The following is a 24,464-nucleotide window of genomic DNA, read 5'->3' on the forward strand; positions in this document are numbered from 1 at the left end:
ACAGACACACACACACACACATACACACACTCACACACACAGAGAAAAAGTATCTAAATTAGAAGAAAAATGCAAATAAAAAAAAAAATAAAAAAAACACAATTCAAGATCTCCAGCCTCATTACTGTAACCAGTTAATTATTTGTTGATTTTTTTTCTCAATAATTACTTTTCAGCTTTGCAAATCTCAGCAAATTGGTTCATGGGACGATATGATCACTGATGAATTTAGAAAACGTAATCGGTAGATGAGTAAACTAAAGTGAAAAGGAAAATGTGAGATTAACCAGGTTGGAGCTGCAGAATTGTATGGTCAACATGTTCACTGTATCAGTTCAAAGCTTTTTAGTATTTACTGAGAAGATCAAATTACTTTTACTAATACATTTTCCTGCTTGTGCTGCACACATATTTTGCAAGCAGAGTACCAAACAAACAATAATGATTATAAATGTATACCAAAGGTAGTAAGATTTAATAAATCCTTCATAATCTAATTTCATGTAACATATTTAAGGAATGGTTTGACATTTTAGGAAATATGCTTATTCACTTTCTGGTAGAGATTAACATGAAACCATTGATACCTCTTTCACATGTCAGAGTGGTATCGATCTTCTCGTCTAACTTTCCAACAGAAAGTGAAATGCAAATTTCCCAAAATGTCGAACTACTCCTTTAAGATACTGTAACAATTATATATCATGTAATCTGTCATTTTACCTTAACATGAAATAACAAAAAAAAACACATTGTAAAGCAAAGTAGAACGTCCTTTAAAGACCTCGTTAAATGAAATGAAACTTTTGAGTTTTTTACATGTCTAATTGGTGCATGCTACCAATTTCATAAAGGCACAATGATCCCAGGGAAGAGACACAGCAATACAATAATAAAATTGGATCTGGCTTTAACCATACTCCATCTCTGCTTCTTTGTTTTCTATTTACCATCTCCCCAAATTTAGTGTAATCAGTTTCTGCCGTTGACAATCCAGCATTCAGCAGAGAGAATGAGCCCTCCTGCTGTTTAACTCGCATAACTCGCTGCCCACATTTCCATCCAACCAGAGCCACACATTATCAATTAAACTCTCACTTCCATTACATGGGGTCTTTGAAAGGCTACTCACTGAAATGCCTTCATCCGTATAATGTATTCAATACATTTGAGATACATAGAGAAATATAAAGATATCACGTTTACAGTATAAACAAAATCAGGTCCTTCAACATAAAAACATTTGAAAGGTGATAAGTGCGAGTTACATACATTGTTTTAGCCCATGGACATACACCAGCACTGCTAACAAACAGATTTTGCTTCCAGTATGTCACAAAATACATAAACCGAAAGTGCAGGTACTGTTTTGTATTGACTACAATGACTCACACATAATGAATCAGCTTGTTAAAAACAAAAAGATCCCTCAACTTATTTTTTTTTGGCCTTCACATTTTACCTCCAATCACCGCTATTCTTTGTTTCTGCTGAGATCCCGACCTACATTTTTAGTCTACCAAGCAACAACCCTTTTGAACTCCTTTAAATGAAGCACATGACAAACACAACCTGTATCACAAGAGTAATTCAATCGTCTAAATGGTAAACAGCATCGCTTTGCAGATCCTTTAGTTGATAGCACACTGAAAATATACATTCAGCTAGTGTCATGGTTACCAAGCACACAATGTACACTAAAATAACCGTCAAAAGTCTTCACAAAAAAAAAGACCCTTACATTTGACCACCAAAATATTGACCGTCCAAAAGACTATATGCAAGTAAACACACCCAAAACATGAAAGAAACAAACTTCGATGATCCATACCTTGATCAATTGTGCTTGGTTTGATGTGTCATATTAACGTCTGTCCATTACATTCACTGATGAAAGGCAGGCTGTGTTTCTGTAAGTCTACTTCAGTATGAAATAATGAAAGAACATGTAAACCCCAGTCAGTTGGAATGCCAAGCAAGTTTACAGGTAATTTTTTTACCAAAAAAAAGCACTGTTATCCTGTAATCACGAGGCACGAAGAGGTAACGGCTATAGCGGCAAGTGTTGGTTTTATGCACGGATGTGCATACTGTAAGTCAAGGCCTGATTACCTGATCCTCATAAAAAAAAAAATAAAAAAAAAAAAAGACATTATACAAAACCTAAAAGTTCAAATGAAGCAACTTTATATCTATGATGCGATCAATACTGTTACCAGGAATCCTACGTTGTGTGAAGAAATGTTTCCACAATGGACGGCAGGTTTAGTGTGAGGGCAGTGTGGCAGTGTTGGCTGCATTAAGTTGGCCCACAGCTAACATCAGGATGTCTTTCTTCTCTTTGTAAAAACGCAGTTCTCTGCCCGCCAGCCTGGCGTCCTCCAGTTCTCTCTCCGTCGACGCCACCTCCTGCGCAATAGTGCTCGCTACACTCTGTTCTCGGTTCACCCAGTCGGCGGCCATCTGAGTACGCATGTCATCATCCAGAGCCCGGTGGGAATAGTGAGCCAGCACTTCCTGCAAATAAAATAAGAGACAGAAAACTAAGCGGTATTGCCAACTGAAGATCTAGTGAGATTTCAGTAAATCTTTGGCCGTGGCTGAAGAATATAAAGCATCATATTTTCAATTAGATAAGATATTGTCGGTGATACTGATTTTTTATTAAGAAGATTGTGTATCTGCCAGACACGACCGAGCCACATTAAATATGGTTTCTTCGGCATTCCAAAATTCAGTGTTTCGGCTATCAGTTATCGGTTTAGTAGTAAATCAGTGTTTAGCACCACAGCAATCCTTGGCCTCATGTTTTTGATCCCGCTGAATTCCACACAGTGTATATTGATTTCAAATGTGGTGAGAAGAGAGCACAGGTATTGGATCAATATCGGCAGATAGCCTGAATTAAGATGGGAAAGTAAAAGTAGATTTGGCTGTACACCAAGAGGGTAAGCTATAACTCAAGTAGAGATTATTTTTAAATCAATTTTTTTGGTAAGCAGTTTGTAGTCCTTGGCAGCGGCCCCGGTCCAAATCCGACCTACGGCCCTTTGCTGCATGTCCCCCCGCCTCTCTCTTCCCTATCCTGTCACTTATAAGCCATAAAAAGCTCCAAAAAATAATCTTTTAAAAAAAAAAAAGTATAATGCTCTTCTTCTACAGTGATTATATTTTCCAACTCATCGCTGCTGTCCAGCAATGCTCCCAAAAATGTTTATTCTGTCTACACTAGTCACGCCATGTAGGGAAAGATTTGACTCAGAGTTTGTTTGTTTAGGAAACTTGATGAAAAGTGATGAAAACTACTACTGCACTTGCATAATTAAACCCATCCGTGAGATGGGTGACAGTACCTGTCGGGAACACTGTCGTTCTCTCATGGCTTTGAGACTCCCATTCCAGTGCAGCAGCTGGAACACAGTCATCAGCTCCTGAAACACAAACACAGCCAAACCAGCAGGAATTATGAAACTCAATATGTAGTTACTCAGTATTGCAAACCAAGCATGCTTCCTTCAGATTTCCATAATCTCTTTTAAAACATGTATCTGGTCTCTATTTGTTATATTGTGCGTATGCACATTCAAGCTCAATGCATGCAAAACATTTTAACACAGCATCTGGGCTCAAACCTTGCCAACGCTATTTTCACACTATCCTGGTGCGTTTGGGTAGCATAAAATGCTACTTAACACGACTCAGACATTCCTGAATTTTACACACCTGAAACTCCAGCATGGATTTTCCTTTGTTGGACTCAAGCATGAAGCGAAATGCCCCAATTCCTGTGTTGGGATTGTCAGCCTCTTCTCTGTTTCCCTGGAAACAACAACAACTAGTAAATGTCAGTGTTCTGTGTTGGCCCAGACAACAGTTTGATAAATACTTGAAATTATGAGAATATGTAAAAATGATATCTAAATTTGTGTTGTATGCAGTATGCAACATTTTTGGTGTGTGTGTGTGTGTGTGTGTGTGTGTGTGTGTGGGGTTGCCTGAAATAATGATATCTGAATGTTTCTAGGAAGTAATTCATGCCAAAGTAATCTTCCTTAATTTTCTTTTCAAACTGACAATTATTGGTATGCATTGCGCATCCTTTTTTAAAACATCTTACTGTACTGCAAATAGACGTGTGATGTGCATGTTGCACACTGCATTACATACATTTTCTTTTCTTTCATTTTTATTCATATATCACCACAACATACTGCAGATATACTGTGACCTTGCTTCCTCCTGACTGACAGTTAAGGACTTAGGCACACAACCTTCTTTAACCTATTATACGCAACTTACATTGAAGGATGCCAGGGCCTCACTGACGCTTTTCTCGATGAAGTCGTCTGTGATGCGTCGGGAGGGATGTTCATTGAAAACAGAGTTCATTAGAGCAATCTTGGCAGCGCTGCGTCTTGCTTCTGCCTTGGTGGGACAGAACTGTCAGGAAACAGAGAAAAGAACAGTGAAGAAAACATGCATTAGTGGTCAGATACAATCAGAAATACAGATATGCAGTCAAAAAAGATAAAGACAGCCAGTGTTTATGTGTAGTACAGTGAGCGTCAGTGTGCACAGACCTTAATTGGCTGCATTCATATTTGGTTGTTGTTGTGGTTACAAGCATGTTGGAACTTTGTAAGCTTGTAAAACGGCACTTAAGTGACCATTTTTCTTACATTAATCATTTAGTATGAAAGCTTTTTGCATCATGCACCAATTATCACTATTTTAAAACCCAAGAAAACTCCATCTCTGTGATGATCTTATCACAATCATGCCAAGAAAATGCAGACAAGGTACCTGGAAACTTCCGAAGCAGCTGCCTCCGGGAAGACTGACATAGCAAACATATGGAGGGCTGCTGGACGGGACCATTTCATAAACAACTAGAGCTCCGTTACGCAGGTCGGCCCCTCTGGTCAGCTTCATCTGCCAAAACTCCTGTAAAGCTTCCACCACGTTTACTGGAGGGCACAGAGATAAAAGAAGCCTCGTCACAGTGTGGTATATCAACACTTTCTGAAGTGCCATTAGTCCCTGACTGTGCTCTTCAACATCCTCTCTAAGAACAAAGATGGAAAGGGTGGGAGGAAAGTAATCTCAAGGATGCCAGAGGTTTTTCCTGTAAATATTTAGGTGGCTGCTCAGAGGAAATTCTGCATCACCTCAGAGGAGCTGTTTAAAGAAACACCCCCCTCAACTCTACATTTTATGCGCTCATGTGAGAAAGTTAGACTCCTGTCCTCTAAAAGGAAACAACAACAAAGAAAAGCAGTAAAAATCTGCGGCTGAGTCAGAAAGGATTATTTGCGTTTGGGATCTGCAGGGAGATGTGAGTGCAGCCAACATTATTCAAGACTGTTTGACTCCTGTTAGCTCCCACCACGTTCCTGCTGAGCTCTCACTGTTTGAAATGAACACAAGCAGCCTGCTTATCGCTCATGTACAGTCTGGAGCTCGATCAGTGCGTTAGGGCTGCAGTTTTGCGATTATTGTGGCTTCTGTAAACAAGCTGAGATATATTCTGACATCAGATATATAAATCACTAAACTGCAATCCAAATATGTTGTTATTGCGCTTACGGTATGTAAAAGTAAAGTGCTCACTATAAACTGTTCTCACTGTTGTTAGCCAATCAAAAGTAAATTATGTGCAATTGAAAACAGCAGTTTATGTACTATTAACAGTGAAAGTTGCTCTCTGTGATATTACTTTCACAGCAAATATATATGACTCCATTGTGTACTCTGTTTAAAACATTTTCAAACATATTCTTCATCATACGTATGCTTCCAATGGTTAATTTAAGATGGTACTAGATGTATGTTAAGCAATGGGGATGTACAGAATATGCAATACATTTTACTGAAATTTAGAGTATTTTCCCTTGATCAAGGGACACCCACAGTAGGCTCAACAAACCAAATCCAGACCCTGACAAAGTAATTTTTTAAGTAGGCCTATCTAAAGGGTTCAGGACAGTGATAAGATAGAACGACAGGAAATATTGGGAGATAGTGGATATACATGTGACAATGGTGCTGGCCCAGACTCCAACTGTGCAAATTAAAGCCTTAGACCTAATGGCATAATTATAACTATACCACAGGAAAATGTAGAAAACTCAAATAACAATATAATGTTGAGTAAGTAATTACTGCCAAATGCCCAAAAATGACATGTTTTTCCCAAGGAGTAAATCACAAAATTGGAGCTACATTAAGACAAAAACATGAAACCCTGATAAAACAGTCTTTATTGTGCTTCCAAAGTAGACGGTGTTAAGTAGCCTAGAGGAGGGAAGAGGCTGTTAGTCAGGAGCACAGAGGGACAATCTTTTAGAAATAAATCCTATTAGCAGCAGACAGGAACACTTGTATTAGATCCAACAGCCAACATTAGCAGCTTTTGGTCTAATAGTTTTATGCATAGCCCTTGCCAGTGTGCTGTAGTGATAAAGAAAAAGATTTTATAAAAAATAAAATAAAAAGTGGGTAAACTATGACCACCAGAGTTATTCAATATGAGCAAAAAGTATTTATATTTTATAACATCACAGTTATTCATGTTTTCTTCGATAAAAAAAGGAAAATAGGCTATTGTGCAAAGTACTTCCATCTGGTATACAAAGAGGTACAGTCTGGATAATACTCAAGATATTTGTAAATATAAAAATATGGATGAACTCTATTTTGCTCCATAAAAAGTCGATAACTTGATTTTACCCACTACATCTTTGCCTATGACAACGTGAAAAGCCCCTGCTTTTTCTTTTGTTGTTAGTATTTTTTTTACAGTTTTCATTACACGACCAGTATTTTACCGTGTCCAATGAAAAACAATATGAATTTAAGGTGGCTATATTATAGGTATAATATCTTATTGTTCGTAAATGTAATCCCTCAGAGCTGTGGTACTTAATCCTGTAATGAAGTGAGTGAAGCCAGTGTTACTGTATAAATATCAAAGGAAAACTTTAATACCATATAGAAACATTATGGTGATGTTGCAATAGGTGATAATCACCATAATACACGGTGAAACAATATAAAGTCGGTTTATTTGAGACTGTGTAGCCAAACATGAATATTACAGGAATGCAGCATGTTTTTTTTTCTAATCCACTTCCAAACAAATGGCGCAGCTAAAAGTGGCGTTCTGCTCTTCAAAACTCCCCAAGTTTAAACTGAACAATAATACACAAATGAACACAATTATCTCCACATTAAACAGAATATGATCACCACTGGACATTACCTCTGCCGTAACCTTGCGTGTGTTTGGCGAAGCTGCGGACCACAGCCTCCACCGCCTCCTTCAGCACCGCCGGGTTCCCCGGGTTACAGTGCCCGGTAGCCCCCGGCCCCAGCCCCAGCCCCGCTCCGATACCGCCGTACAGGCTGTGGAGCTGCAGCGGAGGCGGCGGCGGAGGAGGCCCGGACGAAGCGGCTAGAGAGGCCGGGGAGGGCAACAGCGGCGCGATGGGGACGGTAACCCCGGGCCGGAGAGAGGAGCGAAGGGTCCCGGTCGGTCCTAAACCGAATCCAATGCCTGGCTGCAGCCTCTGAGGGCGGATACTGTCCGGCATAACGTTAGATTCCATTGTCCTAACGTAACGTCTGCGAAATCCCGGTCCGGATTAAATCTGTACCGATCAACCCAGCGATTTCAGGTTTAAAAATGATCTCTGAGGACTGGGTGAACAAAGTGTTAGCAGGGTTTTGTCAATCACAGCCGAAGGAAGTAGTTAGCCGATGTTCATTCGATATATCACCGCTGCTGTGCATCCTCACTCTCTGGATTAGACTGCGGGATTGTCAGTCAAGTGATGCCTTCAAGGACCCCTCGTACTCTACATCTTCAGTGGTAACGATCCATCACACTTTTTGCATGTTTAGCCATTAATGGCTGTGGTTTTATTGCATTATCTACCTTTTACTAAATCCTACATAATGGATGTAGGATGTTTTTTAGTCAACTGTGTGCTTTGTTGTAGGCATGTAAAGTGTGCTTGTGTGCTAATATTTTACGCATATTTTTGCTTTTGTTTTGTAGCCTGATTATGTGAATGGTGTGCTTAGTTATTGTAGTTCAGACCAGCGTTAGTTCAGTTTGTAAAGTGTATAATGTTTTGTTTTTTTATCAACATTAGGTAAGAAAAGTGTAGGCCTACTCTATGGTAACTGTTGAGGCCATAACTGGTGATGCTGATGTCTATAATCTATAGATAAGCAAATTGCACTACAGCAGCACACAGCTTGCAGTTAATCACCAGAGATTTCTGATAGTTGTTTATTTGTAGCTATTGAATATGTCAACAGTATAAGTCTATGCTAATAGAAACGGATAATGTAATAATTCACTTAATTCCCCTTTAAAATGGTCAAATGGCAAAGATGGGAAACAGATAGTGTAATGCGTTGATACAATTCCTTAAAATAACGAACTCCTTAATGTCACATTTTGGTGCCGGGCATCAGAAAATTCCACTTTTTCGCAATGCTATGTAGTGTGTTCAGTTATGTGCATGCTGTTGTCATAACTACGATATTTTCTATAGCACCTGAATGCAGCAGTGGAAAGTCAAAGAAATATCAAGCCAAGAAATCTGAGCCTCCCCTGTTCTCTGGCACCAACAGAGTACAACTACAGTGGGTTACAGCTCCAGCTCTGCAGCCTGAAGCATGTGATTAAAACTTGGAAACGGAGTAGCTTAGTTTACTCGATGAAAGGGCGAAAACAATGATGATCATCCTTTGAAACAGATAAGGAAAGTTTGAAGTAACTGGGATTTATTTGAGTTAGTGGACCACCAAGGACTTGAAGAGGAAATGGGACCTCTTCTAGATGTTTTTTTACGACTTTCTGGAGCTTGTGTAATTTTTCATTCTTTCTGTGGTCTGGTTTGAGGCCAGATGAGTGTGGAGGAGGAACTGTGGAGCATTTGAATAAACAGTATCTTTTTTCAAAGCTGAATCTGCAAAAAAAAAACTAAAAAACTAAATTCAAACTCAAAAACAATTCAAGTAGACCGAGGGACTGAAAATCTCACATAAATCTAACATTTGAGATGTGGCCTGTTCTTTACCTTAGAGTAAACACAACAGAAAGGAAAATTAGTCATTTGTGACAATTGTAATGAATGTTTGGCTCACTGGAGGGCGTGCTCTCATTTCATTACATCAGTATAACCTCAGCTATGCAGTTGTGACATTTAGCCACTAATGTTGTTCTCCAGTCGTTTTCTATTGCGTAGTTTGTGTGTGTGTGTGTGTGTGTGTGTGTGTGTGTGTGTGTGTGTGTGTGTGTGTGTGTGTGTGTGTGTGTGTGTGTGTGTGTGTGTGTGTGTTCAAGCCATTTACTCCCTCCCCATTTCTTTTCATCTTTTCTTTCTCTCACTGTTGATCAAATTACTATCATTATAACTAACAGTCAGCCTAAACATGTTTTTTTTTTCATCACAGTAAGCTGACCTGTCAAATGTCGGACTTTGACAGAATCCAGTGGTGGAAAGTACATTTGCTTAAATACAATTTTGAGGTTTTTTACTTGGGATTTTCCATTTTATGCTACTTTATATTCATACTCCACTACATTTCAGAGTCAAATATTGTATTTTTTACTCTGCTATACTACATTTACCTGGCAGCTGTAGCTACTAAGAGTTTACATAAAAAACGATTGCAGACGTTATAGTAGCTATGAGTTGTTAGCAGTTGCAGCCAAAAGACATGTCCCCTCTAAACCTCTCAGATGGTTTCAGTTAAATAACAATTTGAAGCCAAAGGAAGTAAAACACTCAAATAATTTACAAAAAGCACAGATTGGAGCAAATTCCAAAAAGTGAAATCTTCTTTCCAGCCTCATTAATTATCTCACAATTGATCAGATTTATCTTGTGAACCTTTGAAGGAAGCCCTGGCCCCTAGGTTGGGGTCCACTGCACTAAACTCAACTATATATAGTTCAAACTAGCTCCACCTCAACCAGCTACAACAAAAAGTGCTGTTTACACATTAATGCTTTAGAAACAATCTAATCATGTAATATACAGTAATGTGTCAGTCACAGGGGCCATTTTTCTGCAGAAAGAGTACTTTAAGTACATGTTGCTGATAATACTAAAAATACTGTACTTTTACTTAACAGGGTGTTTTAATACAGGACTTTAACTTGTAATGACATTTTTTTACATCAAGGCTACCAATGTGACTATATGTTCCACTCTGTGTGTAGAAAAGTAATATCTAGGGTTGGTGTCTGACAGCTGTAGTTACTTTACAGATTAAAAACAGTAGAGTTTATAAAATATGATAAAAGATGATTCAATTAGCTCCAGACAAAACATTAAAATGCTACATGTTACTGCAACAATAATAATAATAATAATAATAATAATAATAATCCAATACTATAATTAAGCACTCTTTCCAGGTTTTTGTACTGCTCTTTGTACAATAAAGGTCCTCAGTTAATGTTCAGCAAAATGACACACTTTTCTCAGCTTTATGTCATTTTTTGTTCTATACCAAACTGTTCTTACCACCTCCTCCTGCTGCAACATTTATGTGTAGCTGCTCAGGTTCGTCCGTGTCTGCCTTGCATGCCAGATTCTTTTTTTTTAGAGGATGGGTTTGAGAGACGTAAACAACCTTAGCTGTTTCCACCAGGGGAGGCCAGGCCAGTGGTGAACAGCCTCTGGACAGAGAGAATACATTCCCACATCTGGTTTTGATCTAAGCTTTATAGTCAAAATCTGCCTTTTAAAACTCCAGTGCAGGGCTTTCCCACTAGATAAAAAGAGACTCATAGGATTGTCGTTCAAGTTTTATTAAACAGCTCGTGTTGTTTATGTTGACTTCTCCGGTATTTTCCCCGTATTCCTATTTCTCGCTTGTCTTGAACTGTTAATTACTGACTGGGGTGGAGTGGGGCTGATAATTAATTACTTTATTACTTTACAACAGCCATAAAGATAGACTAGTAGCAATAACACCCTGTTGGATGTTAACCAAAGGTTGAAGGTTTACATCCACATGAATGAGTGTCATGCATAAGGACAGCTGACAGAGACCATACTGTTTTAAAAAAACATCTCTGGTTTTCTTTTTAGAGAATAGCTGTCAATCCTATACTTTCTGTCTGTCCATTAAATTAAACTAATACGTCTTAAATGTCAAAAGAAAAGGTTTTGTATTTACTAAAACAGGAGACTGGTCTATACCTCTTAATTCAATACCTATTTAGGCAGACATACATCCTCACAATTAAAGTTCAAGGTATATATAATAAGTAAGTCAGTAGAAAACAATAGTCCACAGCCATGTTAGCAGCTCTGTGAGGCTGTACTAAAGCAGCTGAGCAACAAAGTACAACTGAGGCTGATTGGAATGTCATTAGTTTTGCAGGTACTGGACTCATTGTAATGTTGACCTGATAAGTTATGGGATGACCAAAGTGATTACAGTTCATCCAGGGGCATGAATGGCTGTACCAGATGTCATGGCAATCCATCCCATAGTTGTTCAGACACTTCACTAAAAAATACAAATGTCAACATGCTGGAGGCGCTAGATGAAAAGTCAGGAAATCATTAAGGATTCATCCTCTGGACACCATGAAAGTCTGTACCACATGTTGTGCCAGTCCATTTAACAGTTAGTTTAACAGGCTACGATATTTTAGTCTGCACCAAACCTGCGGACCGACAGATGGACAGACTTTGCCATCCCTAGAGCCGCTGTTAGCATGGCTACCAAGAAAGAATGCTTTTCTGTGAATATAATGATTTTTTGAGAATTTTTTTCTGTGTTGTTAAAATGCTGTCAATGCCTTTACAATGATCTCCAAGGAGTGATCATAGATCCCCTTAACATAAAACATTTTATGGCCATACTTACATTTATATCTTTCATTTAATGTTTATTTTCATTGGGACAGGCACATATCATGGACTACTGCCACATACTACAGCATTTAGTTAGTCTAGTTTGCGATATCTAGAGACTTTTATACAAATACTCATAACTCAACATTAAAACAACACAGATCACCTCAATCAATCAATCAATCAATCAATCAATCAGAGCTCATTAGTGCTATACAAAAATACCATAAAAACTTAAAAAGTAAATGACATAACCATCTACATAAAGTTTGATTCTATAATAATAATAATAATTTATAAGTCACTTTTCTAAACAAAAGTTACAAAGTGCATGCTTTAACATTAAATATGAATTACAAAATATTTTACAACCACAATAGTTCACTGAAATGCAGAGTAAAAACAAGAATAAAACTGTCTACCTGTTGTCATATCAGTTGAAGATGATGTGGCAATAACAAAAGTTCTGGCATGTTGCCGCTGTCATAATGGTGATGCTGTTACTGGTGATTAAGGGTTTTACTTAATATGATAAGATGCACACTGATATTGGACAGTCAGCAGAGGGACTGTTGGACTTTGGTTTAGTTTGCCCAGGTGGCAGAATGAGCAACAAGGGTCAGTGGTGCTATGATTCCCTTAACGGCACAAACATCCAATAATGTTTTGTGTCTTTATCTTGTCCAATCAGATTCACATTGCGACAGGGCTGCATCACCATGCGGGACTATAAGAAGTGTGAGAGTCCTACAGGAAGGCACCATCCGCTCCAAATTCTCCTGCACTACAGGTGAGTCGAAGTCTGTTAATCTTATTTTCTTATGGGCTTAAACTGCATTTGATACACTGAAACAGTAAGTAGTATTTTGAATGTAAAACTGTCAATTGTTACTTAAGACTGAAATGTAACTCATTGAAAGTAAACTGTTTCTTAGTACGACTATGATTTAATGAGGAAACTGATGGCAAAGGGAGGATTGAATTATAATAGATTTGAAAGGAAAACACTTGTGTAAAACAACCAGCTATGTGTAGGATTTGCTCCTGGAAGTGTTAATCCCTTTCAATCTATTGTTTTGATCTTAGAATGTATTTATCCACGCTAATTCCATTTTCTTAGTTTAGTTTCATCATCTGCAACAGCAGTTCTTAAGGGAAACACACAAAGTTCAAAAGCAGCAACACACGTTTTAGGCTACACTAAAAAAAATATCTAGATCAGAATATATAAAGATCATGTTTAACTACAGAACAGGGGTAATCATTATGTACCTGTTGTCGTGTCTATTTTTTTGCAGCCCATATATGCTAAGCAGTGTGCTGTACACTTTACATTACTGCCAAATTCCAAAGCATGTTGCAACCTGCTATCTACACTTAAAACTAATATGCCATTCAACTTAGCTGTGACACTAGAATGGATTACATGTGATCCATACTGCTGTGATGGATGACCTTTGACAAGTCCATTTATTGTATTTTGTTTATTTCTTTAATTGCATTCAATCTTAATTAAAAGTTTAAAAGATTAAATAAATGAACCAATGAAACATTCAGCACTGAGTTTAGTTTAACGTAGCACAGTAGTATCCAGCATAGTCTAAATTAACACTAAACTAATGGAAGTGATAAGTTCCTTTTCATATTTTATTAGTAAATTATAAAAAAAAATCTTTTTTAATTTTAAAGAGGAAAAACTTTTTTAGTGGTGGTATAACAAATTCCAGGCACCTAAGTGGATGGTCAAAAATAAAAGCCCTTAAACGATATGGGCTAGAACATTATGAAAATATTCTTTCCCACAGCAGATGAGTATATTTGGTGTGTAGAGGTTTAAAAATCATGTTAGTTTTTCTGCTCTTAAATCAAAGCAATAAAATGGGATAACATTTCACTGGAATTGTACCCCGTACGATTTCATTTGACAAATAAAATTGATCGAGGTTCCTTATGCAACCTTGGGAACACATATCTGTGATAAATTACTCCAAACTCAAGGTTCACATACTAGCTTTGTCCTGGATCTGTGGACACAATGTCTCTGATAAGCCAGATAAAGTTTACAAGTTAACATGTAAGCGTTTGGACAAACATGCGGTGACTAAAAAATATTTATTTTATTACATCATGACGAAAAAGCTGGGCTGGCATTCCTAGAAAATGTGAGAACGTTTAATTGGTGAGACATCTGATTGCGCAACAGAAGGCCTTCCTACATTCAACTTCAGAAAAAAGAACTTCATGAAACATCTTAATGGCTAGATGTCTTTTTGGTTTTAAAAAGGAAAATTGTAAAAGGGAAGTTTAAATTGCAAAAGAGCAAAAATGAGACAGAGGAACATGCAGCATATTGACATCAGGTTATATCATCATTAACCATACAGAATAATGAAATAATGTTTGTTTTTGAAGGTCTACTCCACTCAGCAGCCATGAAATTCTCCCTTATTGTAGCCGTTGTTCTGCTTGCTCTGGCACAAGGTATGACCTTTACATTTACTTTAACTTCTCCAAATTTGAAAGTGCAAGTATTTTGTTTATTAGTTTTACTTAATTACTGACTTTTGTCTTTGTAAACCCACAGGAAGCTTTGCACAAGATGTTTCCGATCTTGAAAGTCTCGGTCGATACTTTGAGGAGATGAAGAACAAGATGGTTCAGGACATGACTGAGATTATACGCAACCAGGACCTGGCAAACCAGGCTCAGTGAGTACAGTGAAGCCTTGACACCTCCACACGCAAAAGTCACGGTTTAGTCATGACTCACATTCACGATGATGCAAATCTACTTGCTGCTGACCACACTGGACCTTGTCCGTTGTTAAAAGCCAATCAACAAGTTGCAACTTCTACAACCTCTCAATATTTATGGAAGGCATGCACAGATCCACACAGAAAAATCTGTCAAAATATTTCAGCATTAGCACTGGATGGTTGTTTTTTTTTTTTCTAACTGTGAAAGATTAAATTAGAGGTCAGTCTTTAAGTGATGTCAATTTGAGTAAATGCAGTGGTGGAACGTAACTTAGTTCATTTACTAAAGTATTGTACTTCGAGGTACTTGTACTTGAGCATTTCCATGTTATGGTACTTTTTACTTGTACTTTCAGAGGGGAAAAAAACTTACCTAAGATTTAACATAATGTATGTTTACTGTATGAAATATGATTTATTATATACTGAACTACCAAGCTGTATATGGAGTAGTTACTGCCTCAGTGATAATAATAATAATAATAATAATAATAATAATAATAATAATAAATATATACAATACAAATTGGACCTGATTTTTAGTAGCTCAGGACACATGATGCTAACAGAGACAGCACTGTAATGCGCAGGTACAATGGGCGCATTTCAGATTTTTACGTATGGTGGTTTATCATGTTCTACCCCACAGGACCTTCATGGAGGAGAAGAAAACCCAGCTGGAGCCCCTGGTTGCCCAGATTCAGGAGCAGCTGAAGACTGTTGCCGCCAGCGTCGAGGAGCAGATCAAGCCCCTGGCCGCCAACGTGCAGGCTCAGCTCCAGGTCGATAACTTCAAGCAGCAAATGGAGTCCATCTTCAAGAAGCTGACAGAGCAGACCATGGCCATCGACAACTAAGAGAGATGCAAATGTGCCACCACACCACCATCTTGCATCTGATGGCTGGCCTGAAAGTGGAGGAAGAAGTGCAACAGCCTAAGATGTGTTTCAGTGATTGTTGACATTATCATCTCTGTCTCAAAGTACAATTAAACTTGAAACACAACTTCACTGTGTCAATTTTGTGTGTGTGTGTGTGTGTGTGTGTGTGTGTGTCATTTGAACACTTAACCATTGGAGATCTGAATTATTTGGATTAGGCCAACACATTCGGAAACTCTTACCAAGATCAAGTTGGTATTAGTTATAGGAACAGGCCGATTGCCAGTATCTGTAATTTCACTAACAGCCAACAACAGACGCATACGGATTATTTTCTAATTTTTATTTAAGCAAGCAAAGATCATGGGAAATTTGACAATAACAGGCTTCTACAGCCCAAACATTCAAACATTTAAAAGGGATAAAATGGCAGAAAGGAATGCTTTCAATCTTACTGTGCCACAGAATTCTCTAAAACCCCTCATGAACTGATCATTTTTTATTTTAACTTTTTCTCTTTTTTGTGTATTTTTTCTTTTTAACTCAGCACACCAGGCCTGGTGTTTCTGTTCATTATAGACCTGGCTGGAGACTTGTTTCCATTGGTATTTTTTTAATATATCATTTGACTTCTTTTTACTTTGTTTTGTGTATTTTCAATTTTTTTCACTGTTAATTTGTCCATCGGTGAAGCTGGTCTCGAAGTTCCCCACTCCTGTGAAAACAAGACAATAATTCAATCAGTTACACTAATCACTACTTTATACGTATAAGGTGGGGACAGTTTACAACTCACTGTTAACACCTGTGCATCACTTTACAAAAGCTGCTCTGATGTCCTTGGAAAAAAAATGTCTCCGTAAAAAAAAACCAACATCAGTCCTGATCACACTACTGAATATTCATTTAGTTTCAGAATTTTAACACTTTAAATGAGAGTTCGTTTACATAACTTTTCTTTATAGTAAATGCTAGGGGGGACTTTTTTTTTTTTTTTTTTTTTTTTTTAAATTGTCATCATGAGAAGCCATAATCTCCTGTCAACACTGTCCTCTTCTTGTTAAAGTAGCTCTGGAAAACTAGTCATACCTTAGGTTCAGACACTCGGAACACCAGCTGAATTTGGCACGGTCTTCTGGGCGGCCTCTTTTGCCTGGTGGGCCTGAAGCACAGCCACTGCCTCATCCACCTGCAAAGAATAAGTTGTTGCACGTTAGCAACAACCGCAACATCATGGTGCGATTTCAAAAGAGCTCTGCTTTCACAAGATCCACCTTTCCTGTTTCTTAAAAATGGCTGCCAACTAGTGAAGATGCATACTTGCACTTAAACTCACATCCTTTGGTGGAAATGTTTCCTGGGACATTTATATTAAGAACAGAAAGTGCTCTCAGCACTTTGCTGTCCTTATTATATTTAGTCCTGGTGAACTCTTCAGAGAAACAACCAAAGGAACGTTGTCAATATTAATGAACGTAAGTACTTACCTTTGAGCGGAGAGACTCTGGGGACTCCAGCATGTGGAGCAGCTCTGAGTTGTCAATTTCCAGCAGCATGCCAGTGATCTTCCCTGCCAGGCTTGGGTGCATGTTCTGGATCAGTGGAAACAGGCGCTCACCTAGAGGAGTGACAGATAGAGGATTTAATACAGAATCTAATTATCACTCCCCAAACGGCCAGTTGCTAAGACAACACCATGTAAATACATGTGTTCTAAATAATATACAGCACAGAAGGTATAGTGGCGGTATGGTTTTCTTAGCTGGGGATAGAGGTAGCACAGACTGCATGAAGGAGGAACAAAAAAAAAAAAAAGGAAAGTTGAAATGGTATGGTACATACCGTGTCCAGTGAGAGACAGGGGATAAATGTTATGTCAAGCTAATATGATATGTGGTCATGAAGAGCTGTTGCTGATACTTACCCAGCATCTGCTTCTGTTCCTGTGGTGGAGCAGCGGCCAGCATGGAGGCCGTCAGAGGCTCCTGTCCCTGAACATGAACAGCAGGCTGAGGGGAGGGATGCAGGGAATTAAAAGTCCATTTTGAATGCACATCCAAGCTGAACAATTTCTTCATGTGGAGGGCAGAATTGGTCAGCAAGTCTGGCCTAAAAAACTAATGTGCATTCCTACCTGCTGCATGGTGACTTGTGGCTGAGCAGGCATGTGCTGCTGGGGATTGCGGACTCCTGCGGCATATTTGTACTGAGGGACTCCACGCACAGGAGCGGCTGCTGCAGCAGCTGCGGTGGCTGGCCGGGGGCCCATGGTCTGAGCTGCTGCAAGAGAAGCCAACAGGGGGACAGAAACAAACACAAAGACAAGTAGCAGGCTTAGCGACACAGTTGAACTGTATTTGATGTGCAGTTAGACAATTGATTAAGTATAGGTGACTGACCGACACGCTGGGCAGACATCATGCGGGGCACCTGGGAGGCCGGACGCATGGCACCGAAGGTCTGAGGGCGTGGTGCTGAGGGACGCATAGCACCTGGCATGTTTTGGAAGTCTATGAGCAAACAAAAACATAGCGGCTTCATGTACAAGTAGCCTACAAACAACTGTGCTTTCAAAATTACAATAAAATACAAAATGACAGAAGGACAACTCAGAAGGGACAAGATACTCACGTTGTGGCCGGACACCTTGGGTGGCCCAGCGTGGGCTCGGGCGGAGCTGGGCCATCTGCCCAGCAGCTGGGTAGTAAGCAGCGCGGTTCTGGGCCTGAGGTATGGCTGCCATGAAGTAGCCAGAGGGCGGGGCTGGTTGGTAGGGATTGATGACTGGGTTTGGTACTGCCCGCACACTGGCCATGCGCTGCATGTACTGGTTGGTCAGGTGGGCTTGACGCTCCTCTTTCCGCTGGGCCAAGGCCACATACAACGGCTTAGTGGCTACAATGCGGCCATTCATTTCTGTCACCGCTTTGGTGGCCTCCTCTGGGGACGAGAAGCAGACAAAGCCGAAACCTTTGCTGCGCCCGCCCTCCAACATGACCTGAGAGCGAGAGTCAAATGGAACTGATGAAGGAATCTGGACACCGGTAAATTAAAGCCGTTTCTCAGCCACCTTTGATTACAGAAGATTTACAGCTGAGCTCCTACCTTGGCACTGGTTATGGTGCCGAATGGTGTGAACTCCTTTCGCAGACGTTCATCGTCAATTCCATCATCAAGGTTCTTGACGTACAAGTTGACACCCTAAAAATAAGACAAAAGTAATGTTAACTTTTGTGTTTTCTTTGGTAAACACTACATCATAGGCAGAAATAATCCAATGTCAATGGACTGAAAAATGTCACTTTATTGTTTATCTAAAGTATTTGTCTGTAATACATATTTATCCCCAGAATCCATGGTGAAGAAATGTGGGGCCCATGAACTACAGAGTCACTGTTGCAGCCATTTTGGCCAGTGCAACCTACCAAGGAGGGAGCACTGAATTTGACAAAGCTGCAGCCTTTCAATATTGATCAGATGATATAACTGAAGGGATTGATTGGAATGGATTCATTATATAACTATGAGGCATTATTTTGGCACAGGAAGGCCTTGTGAATTTGAAAGAGGAAATGGACCTGGTAGCGAGTCATGCGGTCTTGTTTCATTTGCTCAAATTTGCGCTTGAGCTCCGTCTGTCGCTCCACCTTCTTCTGGGCACGGCCAACGTAGATGAGCTTGCCGTTAAACTCCTTTCCATTCATCTCATCCACTGCCTGTAGCAAACAAGAAACTAAGTCAACCTTTTATACATAGTGCAATAAACCTAATGTATAAACGGCACTAATCTGCACCTTCCACCATAGAAAAAATATTGTACACTGTGTGTATATTTGCATTGATGTAATATTTTTATCTGTAATCTGATGTTTATCCGTTTTGGTGAGACCCATGGAGATTTTCCGGCCTCAGTTGGACAATAAAGTTGTACTCTATTCCTTTCTGTTCTAACGGTGTTAAAAAAAATGGTGGTGGTTTCTAGGTGGTACAACTCTTACCTTCTGAGCGTCCTCATGCCTCTCAAAGCTGACAAAACCAAAGCCTCGAGACTTTCCACTGTCATCTATCATGACTCGAATACTCATGGAGTTTCCTAGACAACAGAGAGATCAACTTTAGTGACTATATTTTACCCCATAATGTTTTACTGCAGAGGAAAACACTGTTTATGTATGAACAGGAGCAGACTCATTTCAAAGAGCTACCTGAAATATGGACACCCTGACTGACCGTATTTACTGAAGACTTCCCTCAGCTTCTCATCATCCATGTCTTCACCAAAGTTTTTAACGTAGACATTTGTAAACTCCTTGGCTCGGGCACCCAGCTCAGCCTCGCGCTCTTTGCGAGATTTGAAGCGACCTACGAATCTGTGTTGAAATGGACATTTAGCAAAATTTAATATACATTTATAGGAATACTAAAATGCTCATTAAAACTGCAAAGCCAATTGTGTATGTTGTATAGTAAACCGTATGAATCAGACTGTATAAAATGGACGACACGTCTCCACTTCCTCCCAATGTACAAAAGTGAAGCCAAAATGTCCCGGATGTGATATTTCTTTTCCTAGGATGGCGAACGCATGACCCACCCTACTCTGCCTCTGATTACCTTACCCTGGTATTCTTACCCTAACCAATCTCACTCCTCTGCCTAAATCTAACCAATCCAACCAACAAAAGGCAACCAGTCCTAGCCAATCAGAGGCAGAGTGGGGCAGATCATGCCTCCGCCATCCTAGGAAAATGGAAATTTGCACCCCGGATACGGGCACTGCCATCTTGTAATTTTGGAGGCAGAGTCTGTGCAATGGTAGTCTCGCATTGCCGGACTTTCCCTCCACAGCGCTGCAGAGGAGGGTCTGGCTAGTCCACGCAGCATTCCGGGATGGGAGAAAAACGCGCTCTGGTTTATTGGCATTTCTTTAAACCAATCACAATCGTCATGAGCGGTGCTAAGATCTGCACGGAGCCGCTGCAAAATAGCCTCGGAAAGAAACTTGTTTTGGTGGAACATGTGAATGTTCAAAAGATGTTTTAGTCGTGCAAGAGAAAACTTAGACTGGACAGATAGTCTAGCTAGCTGTCTGGATTTACCCTGCAGAGATCTGAGGAGCAGTTAACCATAGTCCTCATAAATAGACCGGAGTTTAAAATTCCAACACAAAGAAAGCGGAAGAAAACAGACATTGGCTAAAAGACACGCATCCAGCGGAATTTCCTGCAGCACTAGAGCAATTCCTGAAGTGGAACGTCGTGGATATAGACTGGTGCAACCGTGAGCGGACGGTTGAGCCTCAGTATCGAGGCCCCGCCCATACACCCACCCAACCAAACGCGAGTCAATCACACCTGTCAATCATGACATTACATCCCATTTTATAGCATCAAAAAACTAATTAAAACCAAATGTATCAGTAAAATGAACACCTGAACAAACATCAGGTTATGAGAACTACCTAAAATGACAGAAACCATATTTGGGTGAAATTTATTTAACGTGTACTTTCAGTTTTTTAGTTTAGGCCCATGTCCCATCCACTAAAACAGAGGGGGCAGGGTTTATGACCTATACTGCAGCCAGCCACCAGGGGGAATTGAGATGTTTTGATTTCAGTTTGGGGAGGTGTCAAGCGTCCATCTTTAAATACAGTCTATGGTATGAACTAGGACAGCATCATCAAGCCTATTCTAAGTCAGGGTTTTTCCTGCATAGGGGAATTTTTGGCAAACCCCAAAGAGGTTTTAGCCAGCCCCAAAGGAAAACCACCAGCACCAAAATGATAAGAATTTAGTGAAAAAAATAACACTTCAAAGCCTCCCCGACTGTGTTAAATAGCAATTTACCAAACAGTTGAAAAAGCAGAACATAAACTTGAATAGGAGCCAGTCTGAGTCAGGAAAAACTCTGTAATTACACACTGCCCCATGATGTGAGTTACACATTTGCCACAAATCTATTCACTCATCTTGTGAAACGTGCTCAAGCATCATTGTGCAACCTTCAATCAGACTAGGTGGAGTAATTCAACAAAGAGTATTTTTTTCCTCCAATTCACACGTTAGTATGCACCACAGTTTAAAACTAGTTAAAACATCCACTTACACTTTTCGGTCATTCAGCAGCATGCCATTCATTTTCTCAATGGCTCGTTCAGCTGCCTCTTGAGTCTCAAAATGCACAAAGCCGTAGCCTTTAGAGCCATTCTCGTCACAAACCACCTTAGAGAAAAAAAACACATGCTGCTTTTAAGCCACAGGCACACACAAACACACATGCAGTATATTAAACCTGATATTGAGAAACAAGTCCAGAATTTCTTCAACTGTGTGACTGTTATAACCCTATCTCCAATTTCTATCTATTACTTCCCATGAATATAATTTGTTGTAGAGTTGCTTTGCGAAGCGATGTACAGTTGATATTTCTAATATTAATGGACATACAAGCCATTGTTTGATTTTAGGGCACAGGGAAACAGAAACTGTTGGGGGGAAAAGTTTGGGAGCATGTCTTTCACATCTCTATAGTGCAAACAAATCTAGGACATTTACAAAGCACACACATGCAAATGACACCTACACTCACAATGCTGTAACATAACAATGACGGTTGACCATCCAGGTTTCAGGTTAGATACAACAAGAAGGGTCGGCCGCTAGACTTTTACCTTGCATGACAGGATGTTGCCAAAAGCAGAGAAGGTGTCGTATAGAGCCTTGTTGTCAATGGACTTGTCAAGATTCTTGATGAAGATGTTTCCCACACCGCTCTTTCTCAGTGACGGATCACGCTGCGACCACATGATGCGCACAGGCCTCCCCTTGATCACATCAAAGTTCATGGTGTCCAGTGCCCGCTCGGCTGCGAGAAGAAACACAGGAGCTAGTTGATTTAGTATATCTAAATCTTCAGTGCTGGATATAACGGTTAGTCTTGAGGGGGTTTCTAGAGCTTAAGGGTTGCAGGGAATCCAAATAAAATCATTCCAAGTGTCTAAAGAAAAAGATGGCCCACAATTTTAACATATTTACATCTGCTGATTCTTTAAGGTGCCACCTTGCTTTTATTCCTTTGCTCCAGGGCAGCTTGACAGTAGGTGTTGCTGCATTTATCTACTTTCCCTGGTCTAGAGGTTCAAACTGAGCTTTTCTAGTCACAAGTACGTCAGCACAACTGCATTAGCAAACTCAGAGCTTGCCAACTCAGATCAGTACACATTTAATAAAGTTTACTTTTTGTTACAGCTCTAGTATTATTCTATGATGCCTCTGAACATATAATTACCGTAAAATACTGTAATTGGACAAGAAATGTACTTTATCAAGTAAGCCATTTAAACTGGCAGTGTGTCAATAAGTATTCATTGAATAACTACAAACCAATTAAGGGAAGGATAAAGAAAAATGTGTTTACAAAACACAACACCACGTTATATTAATGACATTACCAGGATATTATAGAACTGTAACAGTTACATACACAGACACATAACAGAGCACACAGGAACACACCCAAGAAAAACAGAAGGCTGCAGACATATGCTCCTATCAGGGGAATGCAGAAAATGTTTAGTGAAGAATAGATACTTGGTTTCTAGGTATGTGGGCTGACATATTCTAACAGTTTTAGGAATTACTATTTTTTTTCTTTACAAATAAAGATTAATGTTCATATCATAACAAAGTTGACTGGCAAGCATTCTGGGGAGATAATCAATTAAACTGTTGTCAGCACTTTACGCTGAACAGTTGGGGTGTTGTCCTGACAGAACAGAGATAAAGAGGCATTTAGTATTCAGCTGGCAGCTAGCTAGCAGTTACTGTCCACGGTTACATTACATGAGGGGCAAGCAGGCTGGCCAGCCAGGGCGGACGTGGTGCTTTTCTGCTACGCCACTGCTGGGAGGTTCAACTGAGGAGACCCTACAGCCTACCGACAACATGTCGGCCTCAGTCACGTGTAACACAGTGGTAAGAGGCTAGCTTTCACTCGTCACCGCCTGTCATTTTTAAACACATTTTGTACACATTATTGTCGGTATTTTTAATAAATTACCTACCGTCCGCTGGCTGTTGGAAGTTGACATAGGCGTATCCAAGGGAACGCCGGGTGATCATGTCCCTACAGACCCTGATCGACAGGATAGCTCCGGCTGGGCTGAATTTCTCGTACAGCATGGCCTCGGTCACATCTTGATGCAGATCCCCGACGTACAGGGAGGCCATGGGGTAACTGGGAGCACTGGGATTCATTATCGTTGGCCAAGGAGGCTAGCAAAGTACTATGTCAAAGCCGGATTTTCTTAACGAAAAAAGTTTTCGAATTCTTGGTTCTCAACGGACACTAACGTCACGTCAGTTCGGGGCAGAATGCTGATGGTAACGTTAAACGTCAACTGTTGGCTTGTCAGTTGAAGGGTTTTTGATTAAAATGTAGGAGATTAATATGATAAAATGGAACAATGTCGACTTCTAATTTAAAACTGTCATTCAAATATGACACAATGATAAAAGCAAATTAGCGTTACTTAGCCTCGCTTCTGAACCAGTAACACGTCGACTGAAAAAAATTGTCGTTCGTTTTTAACGTTAGGCTGCCCCTTCTTATACGTTACCGTCCAGTCCTCGAATGTCTACTCCAGCTTCACCGTTGTTACAAAAAGAAAAATGATTTTTTGGTTTTTTTACGTTTTGAATTTTTTTTGTATTTTTTTTTTTTTTTTATAGAATGTGTGCCGAGCGAGCTCAGGAGCACACACGCACTCACACAGCACTGACAGCCGGGGTTGAGGGGGAGGAAATCATTGGGAAGTTGTCTAATATATACTAGTGAACGCGTCACCGAAATGGACCAATCATCTTCCAGTGTAGTTGAAAAAAAGGCAACGAAGGGGCGTTAACCACAACTGTACGCATGATGATGAAATCATA

At 39.8% G+C, this 24,464-nt stretch overlaps 3 protein-coding genes and 1 non-coding gene across 6 annotated transcripts; 1 reads left to right on the plus strand and 3 right to left on the minus strand.

Moving 5' to 3' along the window:
• Nucleotides 1-161: 161 nt before the first annotated feature.
• On the minus strand, nucleotides 162-7,828 carry lix1l (limb and CNS expressed 1 like). The gene is made up of 6 exons (XM_031296201.2): nucleotides 7,262-7,828; nucleotides 4,804-4,967; nucleotides 4,300-4,440; nucleotides 3,724-3,819; nucleotides 3,354-3,431; nucleotides 162-2,517 (listed from the first exon to the last, which is right to left on the minus strand). The coding sequence occupies exons 1-6, from the start codon at nucleotides 7,605-7,607 to the stop codon at nucleotides 2,266-2,268; spliced, it is 1,077 nt and encodes a 358-aa protein (XP_031152061.1). The 5' UTR covers nucleotides 7,608-7,828; the 3' UTR covers nucleotides 162-2,265.
• LOC116047403 (type-4 ice-structuring protein LS-12-like) lies at nucleotides 5,319-15,652 on the plus strand. Of its 2 annotated transcripts, XM_031296204.1 has the most exons (5): nucleotides 5,319-5,335; nucleotides 12,599-12,681; nucleotides 14,304-14,372; nucleotides 14,476-14,599; nucleotides 15,297-15,652. In XM_031296204.1, coding segments are annotated over exons 1-5 (486 nt in total). In that variant the 5' UTR covers nucleotides 5,319-5,333; the 3' UTR covers nucleotides 15,505-15,652. The 2 variants fall into 2 exon arrangements, with proteins under 2 accessions (XP_031152064.1, XP_031152063.1); XM_031296203.1 differs by lacking the exon at nucleotides 5,319-5,335 and having other exon boundaries at nucleotides 12,507-12,681.
• A 204-nt stretch (nucleotides 15,653-15,856) lies between these two features.
• pabpc1b (poly A binding protein, cytoplasmic 1 b) lies at nucleotides 15,857-24,340 on the minus strand. Of its 2 annotated transcripts, none has more exons than XM_031296199.2 (14): nucleotides 23,594-24,340; nucleotides 22,202-22,395; nucleotides 21,637-21,752; nucleotides 19,759-19,898; nucleotides 19,527-19,621; nucleotides 19,107-19,244; nucleotides 18,634-18,729; nucleotides 18,160-18,526; nucleotides 17,928-18,038; nucleotides 17,663-17,808; nucleotides 17,453-17,537; nucleotides 17,016-17,146; nucleotides 16,618-16,717; nucleotides 15,857-16,243 (listed from the first exon to the last, which is right to left on the minus strand). In XM_031296199.2, the coding sequence occupies exons 1-13, from the start codon at nucleotides 23,784-23,786 to the stop codon at nucleotides 16,625-16,627; spliced, it is 1,905 nt and encodes a 634-aa protein (XP_031152059.1). In that variant the 5' UTR covers nucleotides 23,787-24,340; the 3' UTR covers nucleotides 15,857-16,243; nucleotides 16,618-16,624. The 2 variants fall into 2 exon arrangements, with proteins under 2 accessions (XP_031152059.1, XP_031152060.1); XM_031296200.1 differs by having other exon boundaries at nucleotides 17,663-17,805; nucleotides 23,594-23,786.
• Nucleotides 18,850-18,986, minus strand: LOC116047528. The gene has a single exon (XR_004104409.1). It is a non-coding gene; the product is annotated as a small nucleolar RNA SNORA5 (small nucleolar RNA).
• Nucleotides 24,341-24,464: the final 124 nt, after the last annotated feature.

Source organism: Sander lucioperca, chromosome 16, assembly GCF_008315115.2.
Source record: "Sander lucioperca isolate FBNREF2018 chromosome 16, SLUC_FBN_1.2, whole genome shotgun sequence".
Classification (NCBI taxonomy): domain Eukaryota; kingdom Metazoa; phylum Chordata; class Actinopteri; order Perciformes; family Percidae; genus Sander; species Sander lucioperca.